We start from the raw sequence: 15262 nt of genomic DNA on the forward strand, positions 1-15262 counted from the left end.
TTCAAAGTTTCTGAATGGCAGATTATAATGGAATGCAAAAAATGAATATGCTTTGAAATGTGTCACAAACAGGTACAAAGCCATTTTTGTTGTTTGCAAACGGCCGAGATGTCTCCCGTATTGGTTTTGATGGAACAGATTACTCAAGTTTACTCAACTGGCAGATGGGAGAAGTCTTAGCTCTGGACTATGACCCTGTTGAAAATAAGGTAAGGCATTTAAACAAAGAGAGGATTTTGAAGTGTTGCAAGGACACATGGCTTTTGCTTCTTTGCATTTTAACCTCTTGGTTCCTGGTGGAAGAGGTGCTACATTTCTACCAAATGCCTTTGGATGAATCTTGCTTGTTCTTTGTAGAACAGTAGGCATCCGTTAAAGGTGAAATGGAAGCCCTCCTTTGTGATTTCACAAGGAAGTCCTTCTTGTGAAAGGTTAACTTGCTTTATATACTAATATTGCAACCTAGCCACATATATTTATACCCTGGGTTTCCTCATTTGCTTCAAAAGGATCTAAAATCCTTACTAAACCATGTCAAAATTATTTTCTACATTGCTGGTTTTATCCATGATTGGTGTCAGTACATCACAATTTAGACCTATGGAAAGAGATGGGGGGGGGCAGGGCTGCCCTTCCAGAGATGAGGTGGCCACCTTAGGCAGCAGATTATTGAAGTGCCAGCAAAATGCTCGTCTGCTTCCCTGCTTTAAAAAGAGAGAGAAAGAATCAGAGTATTGTGCAATGGGGGGGGGATTTGGTGCCCGACCTCAGGTGCATAGAAGTCATAAAAACAGCCTTGCTGGATCAGGTCCAAGACCTATGCAGTCCAGCATCGTGTTTCCCATAAGGGCCCAGCAGATGCCTCTGGGAAGTTCACAGGTGGGAAATAAAGGCATGCTCCCTCTCTTGCTGTTGCTTCCCTGCAATTGATTGGTGTGGCTTATTAAGGGTTTGAATAACCCATTGGTCCTGTAACAATTCCACTTTGCCACCTAAGGGTAAAATTGAGAACTGTGATATTGAGAAATGTGTGAGAAGACTAAAGCTGTAATCCTACACTTGCTTACGTGAGGGGAAGCCTCACAGAACTCAGTGGCTCACATGTTAATGCTGTACAACATGTGGGCCACTGAGTTCTGTGAGGCTTCCCCTCACGTAAGCAAGTGTAGGATTACAGCCTTAGTGGGTGTTTCCGATTGGCCAGGCTGCTGCTGTGAGCACTGAAGGAAGTGCCAGTGGTCTTGTGCCAAGTATGGAGATACTTAAAGCTGTATGCCTGCACTTTGAAAATTTACACTGGAAACAAAGTACTTTGCATTTTTGTGCAACTTCAAACATTTGTGCTCTTGTGCAAGATTGGTGATGCTTGCTCAGACACCCTCAGCTGTGTGCCCCAATCAGAAATGCCTGCGTAACTCTGTGCAACATGTGGGTCGGTGGGTTTTCGTTTTGAATAAGCATGTATAGTATTGGGCTGCACATATAGCAAATAACTAGAAAAAAATATAGCATCCTAAACTTTGATATTGCAAAAACAGGAAAATAATAGAAGTGATATTAACAAACATTTGAGTTAGAAAAGTCTGATAGTTATTAGACAAATGTATTGAAAATGATGAGTTTTATTTGTATGTTACTGTACTTACTGGAATGATCTCTCAAGACAAGGTGCATCCCTTTGTATTATTCTCTTGGTTGTAAGAAGTTTAATGCATCATAAACAAACTTAGTCTGCTTCAGAATATTTGAATGAGGGGACTAGCCTCCTACCTCAGAGGGAAATCTCTGGCATCTCATTGGTCCAGACGTTTGCCATTCTAACCTTGGGAATTTAAAAAAAACAAACTGTTAGAAGTGGCACCTGAACTGTGATTCTGGCAAATAACACAGTTGGTGGTGGGGAATAGTTTAGGGTAGATTAGTTTAGGTTAGGATGAAGATGTGTGCAGATAGATTAGGTTAGATCAGTTAGAATATGTACGTTTTGTGCTCTTAGAATTACATGTCAATACAGTAGCATGTATTAAGTACTTTATTCCTATTTCCTCACCCTCTGAACTTCAGTAAACCTGTTTAAACCTTCCTGCTGCTCTCTGGTGTAATAAAGCCAACAGGTATGAGCAAAATCCCGCTGCCTAAAAATAGGTTGAGTGGCAACATAGCATTGGGATTAGTGCCATCCCTCAGGGTAGCATGGCCAGGGTGCTTTCCAGACTAGACCCTACAATGGGGTCAGGACGTATCTTGGAAGTAGGTTTCCATACTTCCTGTGTCGTGACATCGCAGTTCCTACGTGGACAGCAGGGTGCCATCCACATTTCCAATGCCTTCTTGCAATTTTGATCACTGTGATATAGACCAAGGACACTGTACATCCGGCGTAAAAAAGTTGCTGGTTTTTTGGGTTGTTAGTTGCTGTGAGAGTGCCCCCCCGTTGTTTACGTTACGAATCGTTTACGTTACGAATCAATGAGACTTGCTCGAACGGAGGCATTTTTGGCTGTTCCAGAAGCTAGTCTGGAAAGCACCCAGGAGGGAAACAAATAAGGAGGCCTGCTGTTTTATTTTGTGTGATCCTTTTCTAAAACTTATATTTTAACATTCTAGGTGCACTATACTTTTTCTCTGAACAGAACTGCAAAATAATTCAAGTCAAGTTTGCATTTTTCCTGCTATTTATTTTTTTGTTTTGTTGGTTATTTTTTGTAAAGCTGCCTTGTGGATTTTTAAAAAAATGTAAAAGTGGCATGTACAATTTTAAAATTTCTAAAGTATTTATCTGTAATATTTATATATTATTTTATAGTCCTTCTTCATTGTGTATAAAAAGGGGGTTAATCCATGATTCTGTTAAAAGCAAACATTTCGACATAAAGACGTCATTTTCAATGCTTGATGTTTAACAGTGTTTGAAACAGCATTCCTACATAGCCAAACTGAAACTCTCCCAACCAATCACCTGAAGCTGATGAAAAGCGGGGTGGGGGGTGGGGGGGGAGAGAGAGAAGAGATAAGAACACTTTCCTGAGCTCAGCACTAAGAAGTGGGGAAGGGAAAGGAACAAATTTGACTATACACCCTTTAGAGGCCAATATCTATATATATATTTCTCCTGGGTGTGCCCAGGAAAAATGCGTCCTGGCAGCCCAGCTGATTGGCTGGGCTGCGGGGCCGCCTGATTGGTCCTGGCGCTCCCAGGAGAATTGCCTGGCTGGGCGGCTGCGGAGGCAAGGCGGCGGGCCCAGCCACGGTGGGCCAGGCGGCAGTGGCGGGCCCGGCCGCGGAGGCAAGGCGGTGGGCCCGGCCGCGGCGCAGACGGCGGGGGCGGCGGGCCAGGCTGCAGCGGCGGGCCAGCTAGAGGCACAGATGCTCTGTGCCCAGGCCCACTAGTATCTCAGAATTTCTTTACGTTCCTCTTTACCACTAACCCAAGGTTTCAGTTTGTCAGTATACAATGCTTCTCTGATTTTTCTTTTAAATATGCAACGTTCTGTCTCCAAAATACACACTTTAAGTGATGTTGTTTTTCCTTTGTGCCTATCTCTCATGTGTATTGACAAAGGTTTTTCTCTATTAATGTACTTTGAGTCTGCAAGATGTTCTTTAAACTTAGCCAATTGAGGCCTTCCCATTTCTCCCACAAAACATTCACCACAATCTGCACAAGTAATCTTATAAACAACATCTTTCTGTTTACAGGTGCCTGTAATACACTCACTGGACAAGCTTTTGTTTCACACCTTTTATCATATGGTCTCGATCTCAACAAATGTTGCCTTAAGGTCTTAGCTGTTGGGCAAACCACATTGGCCTTGACACCATGCTTCATTTAAATTCTATGAGACTGTCTAATAAAGTTATCAGAAATAAAAGGAATCTTCAAAACCGGCAATCCTGCCTCATATTTACGCCCCCCTCCCCTGATCTTTTTAAGGGGAACCTGTATCCATTGGTCTCTGCTAGGTTTCTTGCTCTTTCTATGGCCTGACTTGCATAAGCCAGTGTGGTGTAGTGGTTAGAGTGCTGGACTAGGACAAGGGAGACCCGAGTTCAAATCCCCATTCAGCCATGAAACTAGCTGGGTGACTCTGGGCCAGTCACGCATCTCTCAGCCTAACCTACTTCACAGGGTTGTTGTGAAAGAGAAACTCAAGTATGTAGTACACCGCTCTGGGCTCCTTGGAGGAAGAGCAGGATATAAATGTAAAAATAAATAAATAAAAATAAATAATCCTGAGAAGACACCTCAACTGCCCTCCTTATGATATTCTCCACTGTCTCTGGTTTGATTGCTTGTGAGTGTGCAGATTTACTATTTATGATGAATTCTTTTTTGACCAGTTTTCGAAACCATTTGGTCTGTAAATCACCATCCCCAAGACAAATCTCTGTATCAAGGAAAGGCAACCAGCCCTGATAATTTGGTGCCTCCCTAGTCAGACTTATACTCCCCACCACACACACACCTTTGTTCATCGTCTCAAAAATTATCTTTATAAATATATTTATATTTATAAACTGTTCTGGGGTCCCAGCCTCTGACAGTGCCTCCTGACCTAGATAGGATAACTGATGACTCTCCTCTGAACCCATCATAGATAGGGTCCCAGTGCAGTCACAACCAATATAGAACTAGGACCTGGAAGATGCACCAAAGCAATAGTGCATGCCTGGTCAGTCAAGGAAGGTTACTAGGGAAACCAGCCAGACATTTGTGAGGATGGTTTTCAGAAGCTCTAATGAGAGCTGGGGATAGGTGGGTCCATGTAAAAATACATGGGTGGAGGGAGGGGATTTTAATAATTAAGAGCATAAGAACAGCCCTGCTGGATCAGGCCCAAGACCAATCTATAGTCCATCATCTTGCTTCAGACAGGCCCACCAGATGTGTCTAGAAACCCACAGGCAAGAGGTGAGGGCATGCTCTCTCGCTTACCGTTACTCCCCTGCAAGGGGTATCTAGAAGCATCTTGCCTCTGAGGCTGGAGGTGGCCTAAAAGCGGCACAGAAGAAGCAGTTGGCTGATTGTCATACTCTGGGGAGAAGAGGTGACCAAGGAAGGCAGCTCTTGGAGGAGGAGGAACAATTTGATATCCTGTGAACTGCCTTCTGAGGCCTCCAGGGAAGGGTGGCTGCTCTGACATACTGCTTTTTAACAAAAGAGTTCTCAAAGGGATTTCCATAGCAAAAGTAATGAAAAGATGGTTCTCTGTCCCAAAGGAGCTCACAATTTAAAAAACAACAACACCCCATACATAATACATACATTTGAAATTCATATTGCATTTGATGGTTAAAACCCCCACAATAATGTAGAACTATCTGCTTTGCATGCAGAAGATCCCAGGTTCAGTCCCTTGCATCTCCAAGTGAGACCATTGGTCTATCTAGCTCAGTATTGTCTACATTAACTGGCAGTGGCTCTACAAAGGTTTCAGGCAGGAGTCTCTCCCAGCCCTGCCTTGGAGATCCAGGGAATGAACCTGGAAAACCTTCTGCATGTAAGTAGAAGAAAACCAGATTTTGCTTTAGCGTTTTGATGCAACAGAAAATTTCAAATAATAACTCTAAAGCAAAGTCTGATTTTTGTTAAATGTGGAATAAACAATGATGGGTGCCAATTACATTTGTCAGTTTCAAGTTATTTCAGAGACATCTTTTTTCATGGAGGGGTACCAACACATTTGTCCACGTGTGTATCTTACAGCATACTGGGCTTGCATGTAATCCGCCACCTAAATGCAAACCAGGATGGACCCTGCCTAGCAAAGGAGACAATTAATGCTTACTACCATAATGACTTGACTAGCAAGCCAGAGGTTGCTGGTGTTCGAATCCCCGCTGGTATGTTTCCTAGACTATGGGAAACACCTATATCGGGCAGCAGCAATATAGGAAGATGCGGAAAGGCATAATCTCATACTGCACAGGAGATGGCAATGGTAAATCCCTCTTGTAGTCTACCAAAGAAAAACCACAGGGCTCTGTGGTCGCCAGGAGTTGACATCGACTCGACGGTACACTTTATCTTTACCATAAGACTAGCTCTCCTCCCCTAATGTTTTGTGTGCTAGGGACCACAGACTCAGTAGAAGAGCCTGAGTGCTATGTCCATTGTCCACCAGTGGCAGATTTGTTAAAGTATTGTCTCTTGGGATCAGAAAATATATTTCACCAAAAAATTAGAATGGCAATAGCTGCACTCCTATTACCATTCTAATTTTTTGGTGTGTGTGTGAAATTAGAGCTCTTATTTCTGTAAAAAAAGAAAGAAAGGTGTTTTTCATGTTTTATGGCTCATTAACCATATTCAAAAGTACAAGTAAGGGCCAATATGAAAACATGTCACAGTAGCCAATTTCCCCCTCCCCAGTCTCGCTTCAGGGCTTGTGTTTCATATGATAAGCTAACTGGCTGAAAGGGAAATGCGGGATATTGAGGAGATGGTATATAGGACAGCTGGGATTTATTTCCTAAGCATGCTCAGGCTGCAGAAGTCATTCTGGTTGAAGGATAAGTGTCTGCTTATTTGATCCATAATCATGGCTGCAATTTTGTAAATAACTCAATTACTTTCTTTCCAAGTGATATGCCATTGTTGAAGGTAAAGCCACTAGGTAAGGATATCCTACCCCACCAAAAAGAGGCACAATAATCAGCTATAAACCTTCTGTTTTCTCATTACAGATTTATTTTGCCCACACAGCTTTCAAGTGGATAGAAAGAACTAATCTGGATGGCTCAGATTGCAAAAAAGTTATCAGCAATGCAACAGAGAGACTTGAAGGGCTTGCTGTGGACTGGATTAACCGTAAATTGTATTGGACTGATAAGGGGTATGCTTCTCTCACACATATTACAAGAGACCTAATGCTGCTTTAAAACATTGCGGGAAATAAATGGTCAGCAAGAAGGGAGTAACTGAAAGGTTGTTCTAAAATGCTGGTGTGTTTTGTGTGCTTAAGGCAAGTTGTTGGTAGTGTTAGCAATAAAGAACCTGACGTCACCCAGTGCCGAAGGGTCAGAATGACCTTTCCCTAAGCAATATTCTGGATGAAAAACTCATGTAAGGCTGTGTTAGAGTATACTAAACAATGAACCTTTTCCTTTTGGGAAAATGGAAATGGGAGGAGTGCTGGAAGGAGCAGTTCAAAACTGCTGATCTGCCCTACCTATGTCTTTGTCTTGGGGCCCAAACTATTGGGGATGGGGCTGTAGCTCAGTGTTAGAGCATCTGCTTTAAGTTCAGAAGGTCCCAAGTTCAACCCCTGGCATCTCCAGGTAGGGCAGGGAAAGCTTCCTGTCTGAAACCTTGGAGAACCGCTGCCAGTCAGTATAGACAACACTGAACTAGATGGACCAATGGTCTGACTCGGTATAAGGCAGCTTCCTATGTTCCTATGTACCCATTATGTTAAGCCAGTGGTTCCCAACCAGGATTCCTCCAGATCAATGTTCCCTCTAACAGAGATTTCCAGATGTTGAGAGGGAGGTTGGAGGTCTTCTTCCAACTTCCTGCTCAGTACAGGAATCTTCTACAGTATCCCTGACAGCCTGTTTTCAATCCTCCAGCAAAGGCATGTCCAGTGCTACACCCCTCTTGAGCCAGAGCCAAATAAATACTGATTTTACCTGAATGCAGGGGTAGGCAAGCTTGGCTCGCCTGATGTTGCTGAACTACAACTCATGTCATCTTGTGACTGGGGAGGATGGGAGTTGTAGTTCAACAACAGCTGGACAACCAAGCTTGCCTACCCCTGTCTTAATGGGTAATTGGAAGGATCAATACACACCATGCTACTTGCATATAAGTCACAAGACTTAATATTTATATGGTGCTTTTTTAAGCACAAAGAATTGTTGACAAAGGAGTAACTTTGTTAATCTTTATAACTACCTACTAAGGTAGACCAATAATTTTATTACCATGTTATGAAAGGGACAAGGGATGAGGCTTAGGGATGTGCTTGAACCGCAGTTTGAAGGGAAATTCAAAAGGGAACTTTAAGAAAAAGGAGAGCAGGTCCTTAGGTGGCCTCCATCATCCCATGCAGCTTCCTGTGTTAGGATGCATGCCACTCCAGCAGGAAGCTGAATGGGGCAGTAGAGAGCAGGAAAGAACCTGCTCTCCTTTTTCTTAAAGTTCCCTTTCGAATTTCCCTAAAAGTGCTCAAACCGTGCTGTGGTTCAGACACATCCCTAATGAGGCTGAAAGACAGAGATTTGCCTAAGCTAGTATTGATTGATTGATTGATTGATTGATTGATTGATTAAGTGCCGTCAAGTCGGTGTCGACTCTTAGCGACCACATAGATAGATTCTTTCCAGGATGATCTGTCTTCAACTTGGCCTTTAAGGTCTCTCAGTGGTGCATTCATTGTTGTCGCAATCGAGTCCATCCACCTTGCTGCTGGTTGTCCTCCTCTTCTCTTTCCTTCAACTTTCCCCAGCATTATGGGCTTCTCAAGGGAACTGAGTTTTCGCATAATGTGTCCAAGTATGGTAGTTTGAGCCTGGTCATTTGTGCCTCGAGTGGAAATTCTGTATTGATCCAGTAGAGCTCATGTGAAATTCAAATCAGGACCAGGACAGCTCAACTCATATAGCTTGTGCTGTTAACCATGATGCTATACCAGCTCCTGCCCTAATGTAATAAACCAGCTATTATTACTATTTATCCTTTACAGAACATGTATAGAATGCTAGTTGTTTCATTGCAGGACAGAAAAGCTCTTACTGAGATTTTTCTTACAGTATAGGTTAGAGGAACAAGGCAGGGATGGGAAGGAAAGACGAGGAACTTTGAAAAACTAATAGCAGGGGTGGGGTTATCAGGGGTGTGTGTGAAAACTATAGAAGCGAAATACTCTAGTAGTGCATTTTTATGGAAAGAAAATTCAATGATGGTTCTATCTGAATGTGTATGTATTTCAGGAAGTCTCACATTGAAAATAGCAATCTAAATGGAAAGGAGAGGAAAATAATTATCCAAAAGGATGTGTCTCAGCCTCGAGGAATTGCTGTTCATCCATTTGCTGAGTAAGGTGTTGATCATACTTTGAAACAGGCAGAGTGTGCGTGTCTGCCAACCTTCATATACTCAGCAGCTCTGGTCATGTCCAAGGACCATGTCATGTCCATCCCCTGGTTTTGCCCTTTCCCTGTTTAGCAGGGATATTGTTGAAGTATATTGACGCATACTGTGGAGGACTTCAGTTTATAAGACAAATTGGGCAAAGAGGCACTTTTTAAAGTGGTAGTTTTCTTGTGCAGTATTTAGTAAGAGAAGAGCAATTGTCCCTAGTCATTCTAGCACAGTATCTTTCCAATGGCTGTTACTGTGTTTAGATGTTGAGCCCTTTTCGGTCTAGGGATGTGCACAAAACCAGTTTCCCCATTTTGGTTTGAGTCCAAACTTGACTTGAACCAAACCGAGCATGTTCAGTTTTGTCACCCTGAATGAGGGGCCCAACCTGCCTCGAGTTCGAGCTGGTTCAGGCCCAGTTTGGGTGTGCCAGGGCCGTTTTTTAAAAAATGGTTGGACTTACCACCTCCAAGGCCTTGGGGTGCTGCTGGTGGCTTTGTGTGTGGGGGTCTCAAGCAGTTCCTCCTCCCCCACTGGCCTCCCCTGAGCTGTTCCATCCCTCTCCGAACTCGCACCGGCCATTTGGGATTTCACCGCGTATGTGCACGGACCAACTGTGTGGCTAGATCATGACCTGACCATGCAAATGGCCCATGTGCATAGGCAGCAGCCTCCAAAATGGCCACCACAAGCTCGGAGGGGGCCTGAATGGCCCAGAGGAGTCCAGGCAGAGGCTGGCCAGGGAAAGGGCAATTGCTGTAGACACCCTCCCTTGCCCCGCAGCTGCCAGCAGCACCCCGCGAGGCTTCGGAGGTGGTAAGTCCGCCATTTAAAAAACAAACCAAAATGCTGCTGATACCCTTCTGTTCCTTGTGAAACCACAGGAATCTGTTCCTAAATTTATGGAATTGTTATGCCAATTTGGCGACCAATCTGGATATAATATTAACTGGTGCAAATCTGAGTCTATGCCCATAGAGAAATTACCACTTCCTAGCAGCAAAATGCCATGGCCCTTTACATAGAAAACAGACACCCTGAAATACCTAGGAATGTTATGCCCAGATGTATTTAAACTTTAAGAGGACTTCCACTGCTTATTCCTCAAAGATACTTCAGAGAAATTGACAGTCGTGAGGAGGTTTCTTTGGGGAAACAGCAGGCCTTGGATTGCTTATACCAAACTCCAGCTAGCTGCAAACACAGGAGGCTTCAACCTGGTGAATCTTAGATTGTAACATAACACGTTTTTAATTGCACAAGCTAAACATTGGCAAAACAGCATGGAAAGGGAAGAGCCAGAATGGGCTCAAGTGGAGTTAGCAGAACTCTAACCCTTAGAAGGCTGGGAAGCATTGGACTCCAGTTATCTTAAACACCCCCATTACCAATCTCCTACAATACAAGCAGGCCTACATGCCTGGAAGGAACTGGCAAGACAACTAAACTTTGACCCCTACATGGAAATGACACTGTGGGGAAAAACCTGCACATATTGATAGGTAAACAGCCAATTTTATGGAAGCATTGGGTGGAAAAAGGAATCATTCGTCTATCACAGTTGATAAATGAGGAGGATAACTACAAACCCTTTGCTTCCCTGCAAGAGAAGTTCCACTTACCCTCATCCAGTAGTATATGCAATTGAAACAGTATATCAGCAAGCCAGAGACTGCTGGTTCACATCCCTGCTGGTATGTTCCCCAGACTATGGGAAACACCTATATTGAGCAGCAGCGCTATAGGAAAATGCTGAAAGGCATCATCTCTTACTGCGTGGGAGATGGCAATGGTAAAACTCTTCCTGTATCCTACCAAAGAAAAACCACTCTGTGGAGCTCTGTGGTTGCCAGGAGTCGACATTGACCCGACGGCACACTTTACTTTATATCTGCTCAAATTGGACTTGGTGGCCGCAGCAACTCCAGATATATTAGTACATGTCATTAAGATGTCCTCTCTTTCAAAACTAAATAAATATCTGTATTCCTTCATGTGTGGAGACATGGACCCTGGCTTGGATATACATAGGGACTAATGGAAACTGGAACTTTCACATAAACTGTCACTAGTGCAATGGCAGGATATTCTGGGTAGTATTAAATGTGGCTCAATGGATCTTAAATTGTGCCTTATCCAACAAAAAATTATTTTCAGGGCATATTGGCCCCCTCTGAATCTTAAGCAATTAAAAATGGCCTCCAAGAGTAATTGCTGGAGATGCAATAATCCTCATGCCAACTTAACGCATATGTTCTGGGATTGTCCCATAGTGCGAGGATTCTGGAGGGAGGTTATTATGCGTATTAATTTAGTGATGGCTTCATCCCTTGCACTGAAGGATCTGAACGCAGTACCGGGGTATATCCCAACTGAGTGGGGACTAAAATCAGGTCCTAAACAATGGCTATGGATAAGCCTACTGGTAGCCCAGAGATTAATACTGCAGCAATAGAAATCTCCCACTCCCCCTCAGAGTGAGGAATGGGTGCATGATCTGCTCGAGTTAGCGGCACATGAAAAATGAGCCCTCATAAAAGTAAATTAACTGGATAAATGGTCAGAAATCTGGGATAACTTTCTTGAACTATTCTTAGAATAAAAGAGAAAACAAAAACCCTTTCTGATTTACCCATATTTATTGGTGCAACCGTGTGTATTTCCTTCTCTTCTTCCCTCCCACCTCCTCTGTTCCCTTTCTCCCTCTTTTTCTTTCCCTCTACCTCTCCTTTCTTTCCCCACCTCCTGCCAGCCAGTGCAGTGCGCAAAGGATAGCTGGGGGGGGGGAAGGTTGGGCTGGGGGGAGAGTCCGGGGGAAGGGAGGCGGGAATGGGGGAAAGATGTATGTAAAATGCAAAATGTCAAAATACATTTAAAATTTTTTTTAAAAAAAAATCCCAGCCATGCACTGACCTGGGGAGAGGGGGTTCGGCTCGAGGGTGAGCTCCTGAACTGGACGAGCTCCATGGCAAACCGGTTCGAGGTTGAGCCAGTTCACACATCCCTATTGGGGCCAGGGAACTATTTTCTCTTCATCTTTTTAAAGTAAGCACCAGCACTTTGAAATGTGCTCAGAAATGGATTGGGAGCCAGTGCAGTTGTGTACTGGCAAGATATATTCCCAGGGCCTGGTTGCAGTTAGCAGCTTGGTCTTTGTATTTTGAGCTAGTTGCAGTTTTCCAAACCATCTTCAAAGGTAGAATACATTTCAGTCATCTTGCCTGATACAAAATGCCCTTGTACCATGACTAATTATTGTTTTCCTTTAATGAAGGAAACTATTTTGGACAGACATAGGGAACAACCCACGGATTGAAAGGTCATCCTTACAAGGCACTGATCGTCTCATTATAGCTGATTCAGACTTAGTTTGGCCCAGTGGAATAACTATTGACTACTTAGCTGACAAGCTATACTGGTGTGATGCAAAGAAGTCTGTTATTGAAACTGCACATCTGGATGGTTCTAAACGCCGAATACTCACACAGAATGATGTAGGTGAGGCTTTGGGATTGATTGTTTTCCCACTATAAAGAGAACTGTATATATTTGTATGCAAAAAGTGAATGATCAATGGTAGCCTAACAGCTGAGTTAATAAACAAATGCCTGGTGAACTTTACAGAGATTGGTGTCAGCTTAATAAAGAATAAGTTTTATTTATTTATTTATCATATTTTAATACTGCCTGATATGTACATCTCTAGGCAGTGTACAAAATTTGAAACACAATACAAAACAGAGTAAAAACAGTTAACATTTTACAATATACAGTAAAAACAGTCTAATAAACAAAATCAAACGGTTTATAACTGATTTCAGTTAAGACTGCGAAAACAGGTTTTGAGGGTCTTCCTAAAAGCAAACAGAGAAGGAGATGCTTTTATTTCAGCAGGGAGCAAATTCCAAAGCCCTGGGGCAGCCACAGAGAAGGCCGGTCCTGAGTCACCACCAAATGAGCCGGCGGCAGTCTTAACTGGACCTCTCCAGAAGATCATAATAGGTGACAGGATTCATGACAAAGAAGGCGCTCTCTTAAATAGCCTGGACCCAAGCCATTCAGGGCTTTGTAGGTAATAACCAGCACTTTGTATTTTGCCCAGAAACAGGCCCGTAGCCAGCCTAAAATTTTGGGGTGGAATCACAAGTGTGGGGGGTCAGGCTGCCATCTATTCGTATTTATTTATTTAATCATATTTCTATACCACCTGATATGTACATCTCTAGGCGGTGAACAAAATTTAAAATATTTAAAAGTTACAAATTAAAATACATAATAAAAACAATAGAATAGACATTAAAACAAGTTTTAAAATTATTAAAATTAATTCTAATTAAATGCCTTCGAAAACAGGAGGGTCTTGAGGTTCTTCCTGAAAACAGACAGAGAAGTTTAAGTTTAAAACTGATTTCAGTTAAAAGACTGCGAAAACAGCTGCATCTTGAGGGTCTTCCTAAAAGCAAACAGAAAAGGAGATGCTCTTATTTCAGTAGGGAACATATTCCAAAGCCCTGGGACAGCCACAAAGAAAGCCTATCCCTTTTGCAGAGCATCAGTCATGCCTATTCTGTACATACAGTCTCTCTCTCTCTCTCTCTCTCTCTCTCTCTCTCTCTCTCTCTCTCTGAGCCCCAGACGAGTGTCACACATCCCATCCCCCTAGCCTCTCTTTTTGCTTTGTTAGCAGTAGCCTGCTGCCAGGATCCATCATGGGGGATGGGGAAGACAAACATAGGCACACACTGACACACACCTACTCATACTACCTGCCTCACCTGTAACCCCCCCGCCCGCATAATGACTTAATGTCAATCGAGTCAAGAACACTTGCCCTATATGCCCAGCTGAAGGGGAGGACTAGAGACTAGTCCCCTCTCTCCTCCTCTGTGTTCTGCTGCTCTGAACTGCAGCTGCAGAGTCTCTCTTTCAGCAGTGGGCAGCGGCCATTGCGTTGGTCTTTCCCAGTCTTTCCCGCTGTCTCTCTCTGTGCCTTGGTCCAGCCTCGCTCACACTGGCTCTTTGAGCAGGCGCACGGGTGGGAGAAGACGAAAGCACTGCTGCTCACTCGGCAGGAACATAAGGAGGAGGAGCGACTGGAGCGCCAACGCAGCAGATTGTGAGGTGGAATATTCTTCTCCCTCCTCAGCTGAGCTCCTGGTGGCCACTGGGGAGGAAGAAGAATTTGGGAGCAGGGGAGGTGCACTCCATGCCACCATATGGTCTGCCCGGAAACACATCGTCAGCCAGTGCAGTTCTTTTAAAATTGGTGTTAGATGGTCCCTTTGGGATGTTCCAGAGTCCAATCTAACTGCTGCATTCTGTACCAATTGTAGTTTCCAGACTACACACAAAGGCAGCCCCATGTGGAGTGCATTACAGTAGTCAAGCCTGGAGGTTACCAACATATGCACTATTGTTTTAAGGTCACTTCAAGATGTATATATCAATACACTAGATATGTACCTAGAGAAGTATATATCAGGCGGTATAAAAATATGATAAATAGATACATTTGCCTCCAGAAATTGACCTAGCCGACATAGCAGCCAAAGCTGATAAAAAGCACTCCTGGCCACTGCCTCATCCGGAGAAACCAGAGAGAGTTTGGGATCCAGGAGTACATTGCAAGAAATTTATATATGAAGCCACCTCCCTAATTTTTAAAGAGTATTCCAAATATCCTAGTGTGAAGTACATGATAGCTGGGTGCATTGTTGCTGTGAGAAAACTGCTTGAAAAGACTGTGCATGCTATCTCTGCCCATGTTGGTAACTTTAGTCACGCATGGCATTCTGCTTTCAGTATTCCTGCACAGTGTTCCCTGTAAGGGGGAATCCCAGATGTTGTTGACTACTGCTCCCAGAATCCCTAGCTGCAGGGAGCTTTGGCTGAGAATGCTGGGAGCTGTAGTCAACAACATCTGGGATTCCTTCTTATAGGAAACACTGCTCCTGCACAAAAAACCAAGCAACTGCCTATGTGTGCGAAACTACCCCCTATTCAGTCTGACTCTGGACTTAAACCTCCCCCACCTATCGAGGGGTTCACATTTTTTAAAAAATTTAATGTTTTTAAGTTACCTCCTCCGGGGCAATTGCTCAAGGTGGGGGTCCGTGGAGTTTCCCTCTCCCCCTGCCAGCCTCCCTTACTGCCCAAACCAGCCCATTTGGCCAGCTC

At 43.6% G+C, this 15262-nt stretch overlaps 1 protein-coding gene across 8 annotated transcripts in view; it reads left to right on the forward strand.

Annotated features, from left to right (window-relative positions):
• Window positions 1-15262, forward strand: part of EGF (epidermal growth factor) — a 91826-nt gene that overhangs the window by 42187 nt on the left and 34377 nt on the right. For 7 of the 8 annotated variants that reach the window (XM_053256962.1, XM_053256957.1, XM_053256960.1 and 4 more), the window contains 4 exons: window positions 73-209; window positions 6688-6836; window positions 8935-9039; window positions 12360-12583. In XM_053256962.1, coding sequence (XP_053112937.1) covers window positions 73-209; window positions 6688-6836; window positions 8935-9039; window positions 12360-12583 — 615 coding nt within the window. The remainder of the gene's footprint in view (window positions 1-72; window positions 210-6687; window positions 6837-8934; window positions 9040-12359; window positions 12584-15262) is intronic. The other variant, XM_053256958.1, reaches the window with a different exon arrangement.

Source organism: Hemicordylus capensis, chromosome 5 (assembly GCF_027244095.1).
Source record: "Hemicordylus capensis ecotype Gifberg chromosome 5, rHemCap1.1.pri, whole genome shotgun sequence".
NCBI classification, from domain to species: Eukaryota; Metazoa; Chordata; class Lepidosauria; order Squamata; family Cordylidae; genus Hemicordylus; species Hemicordylus capensis.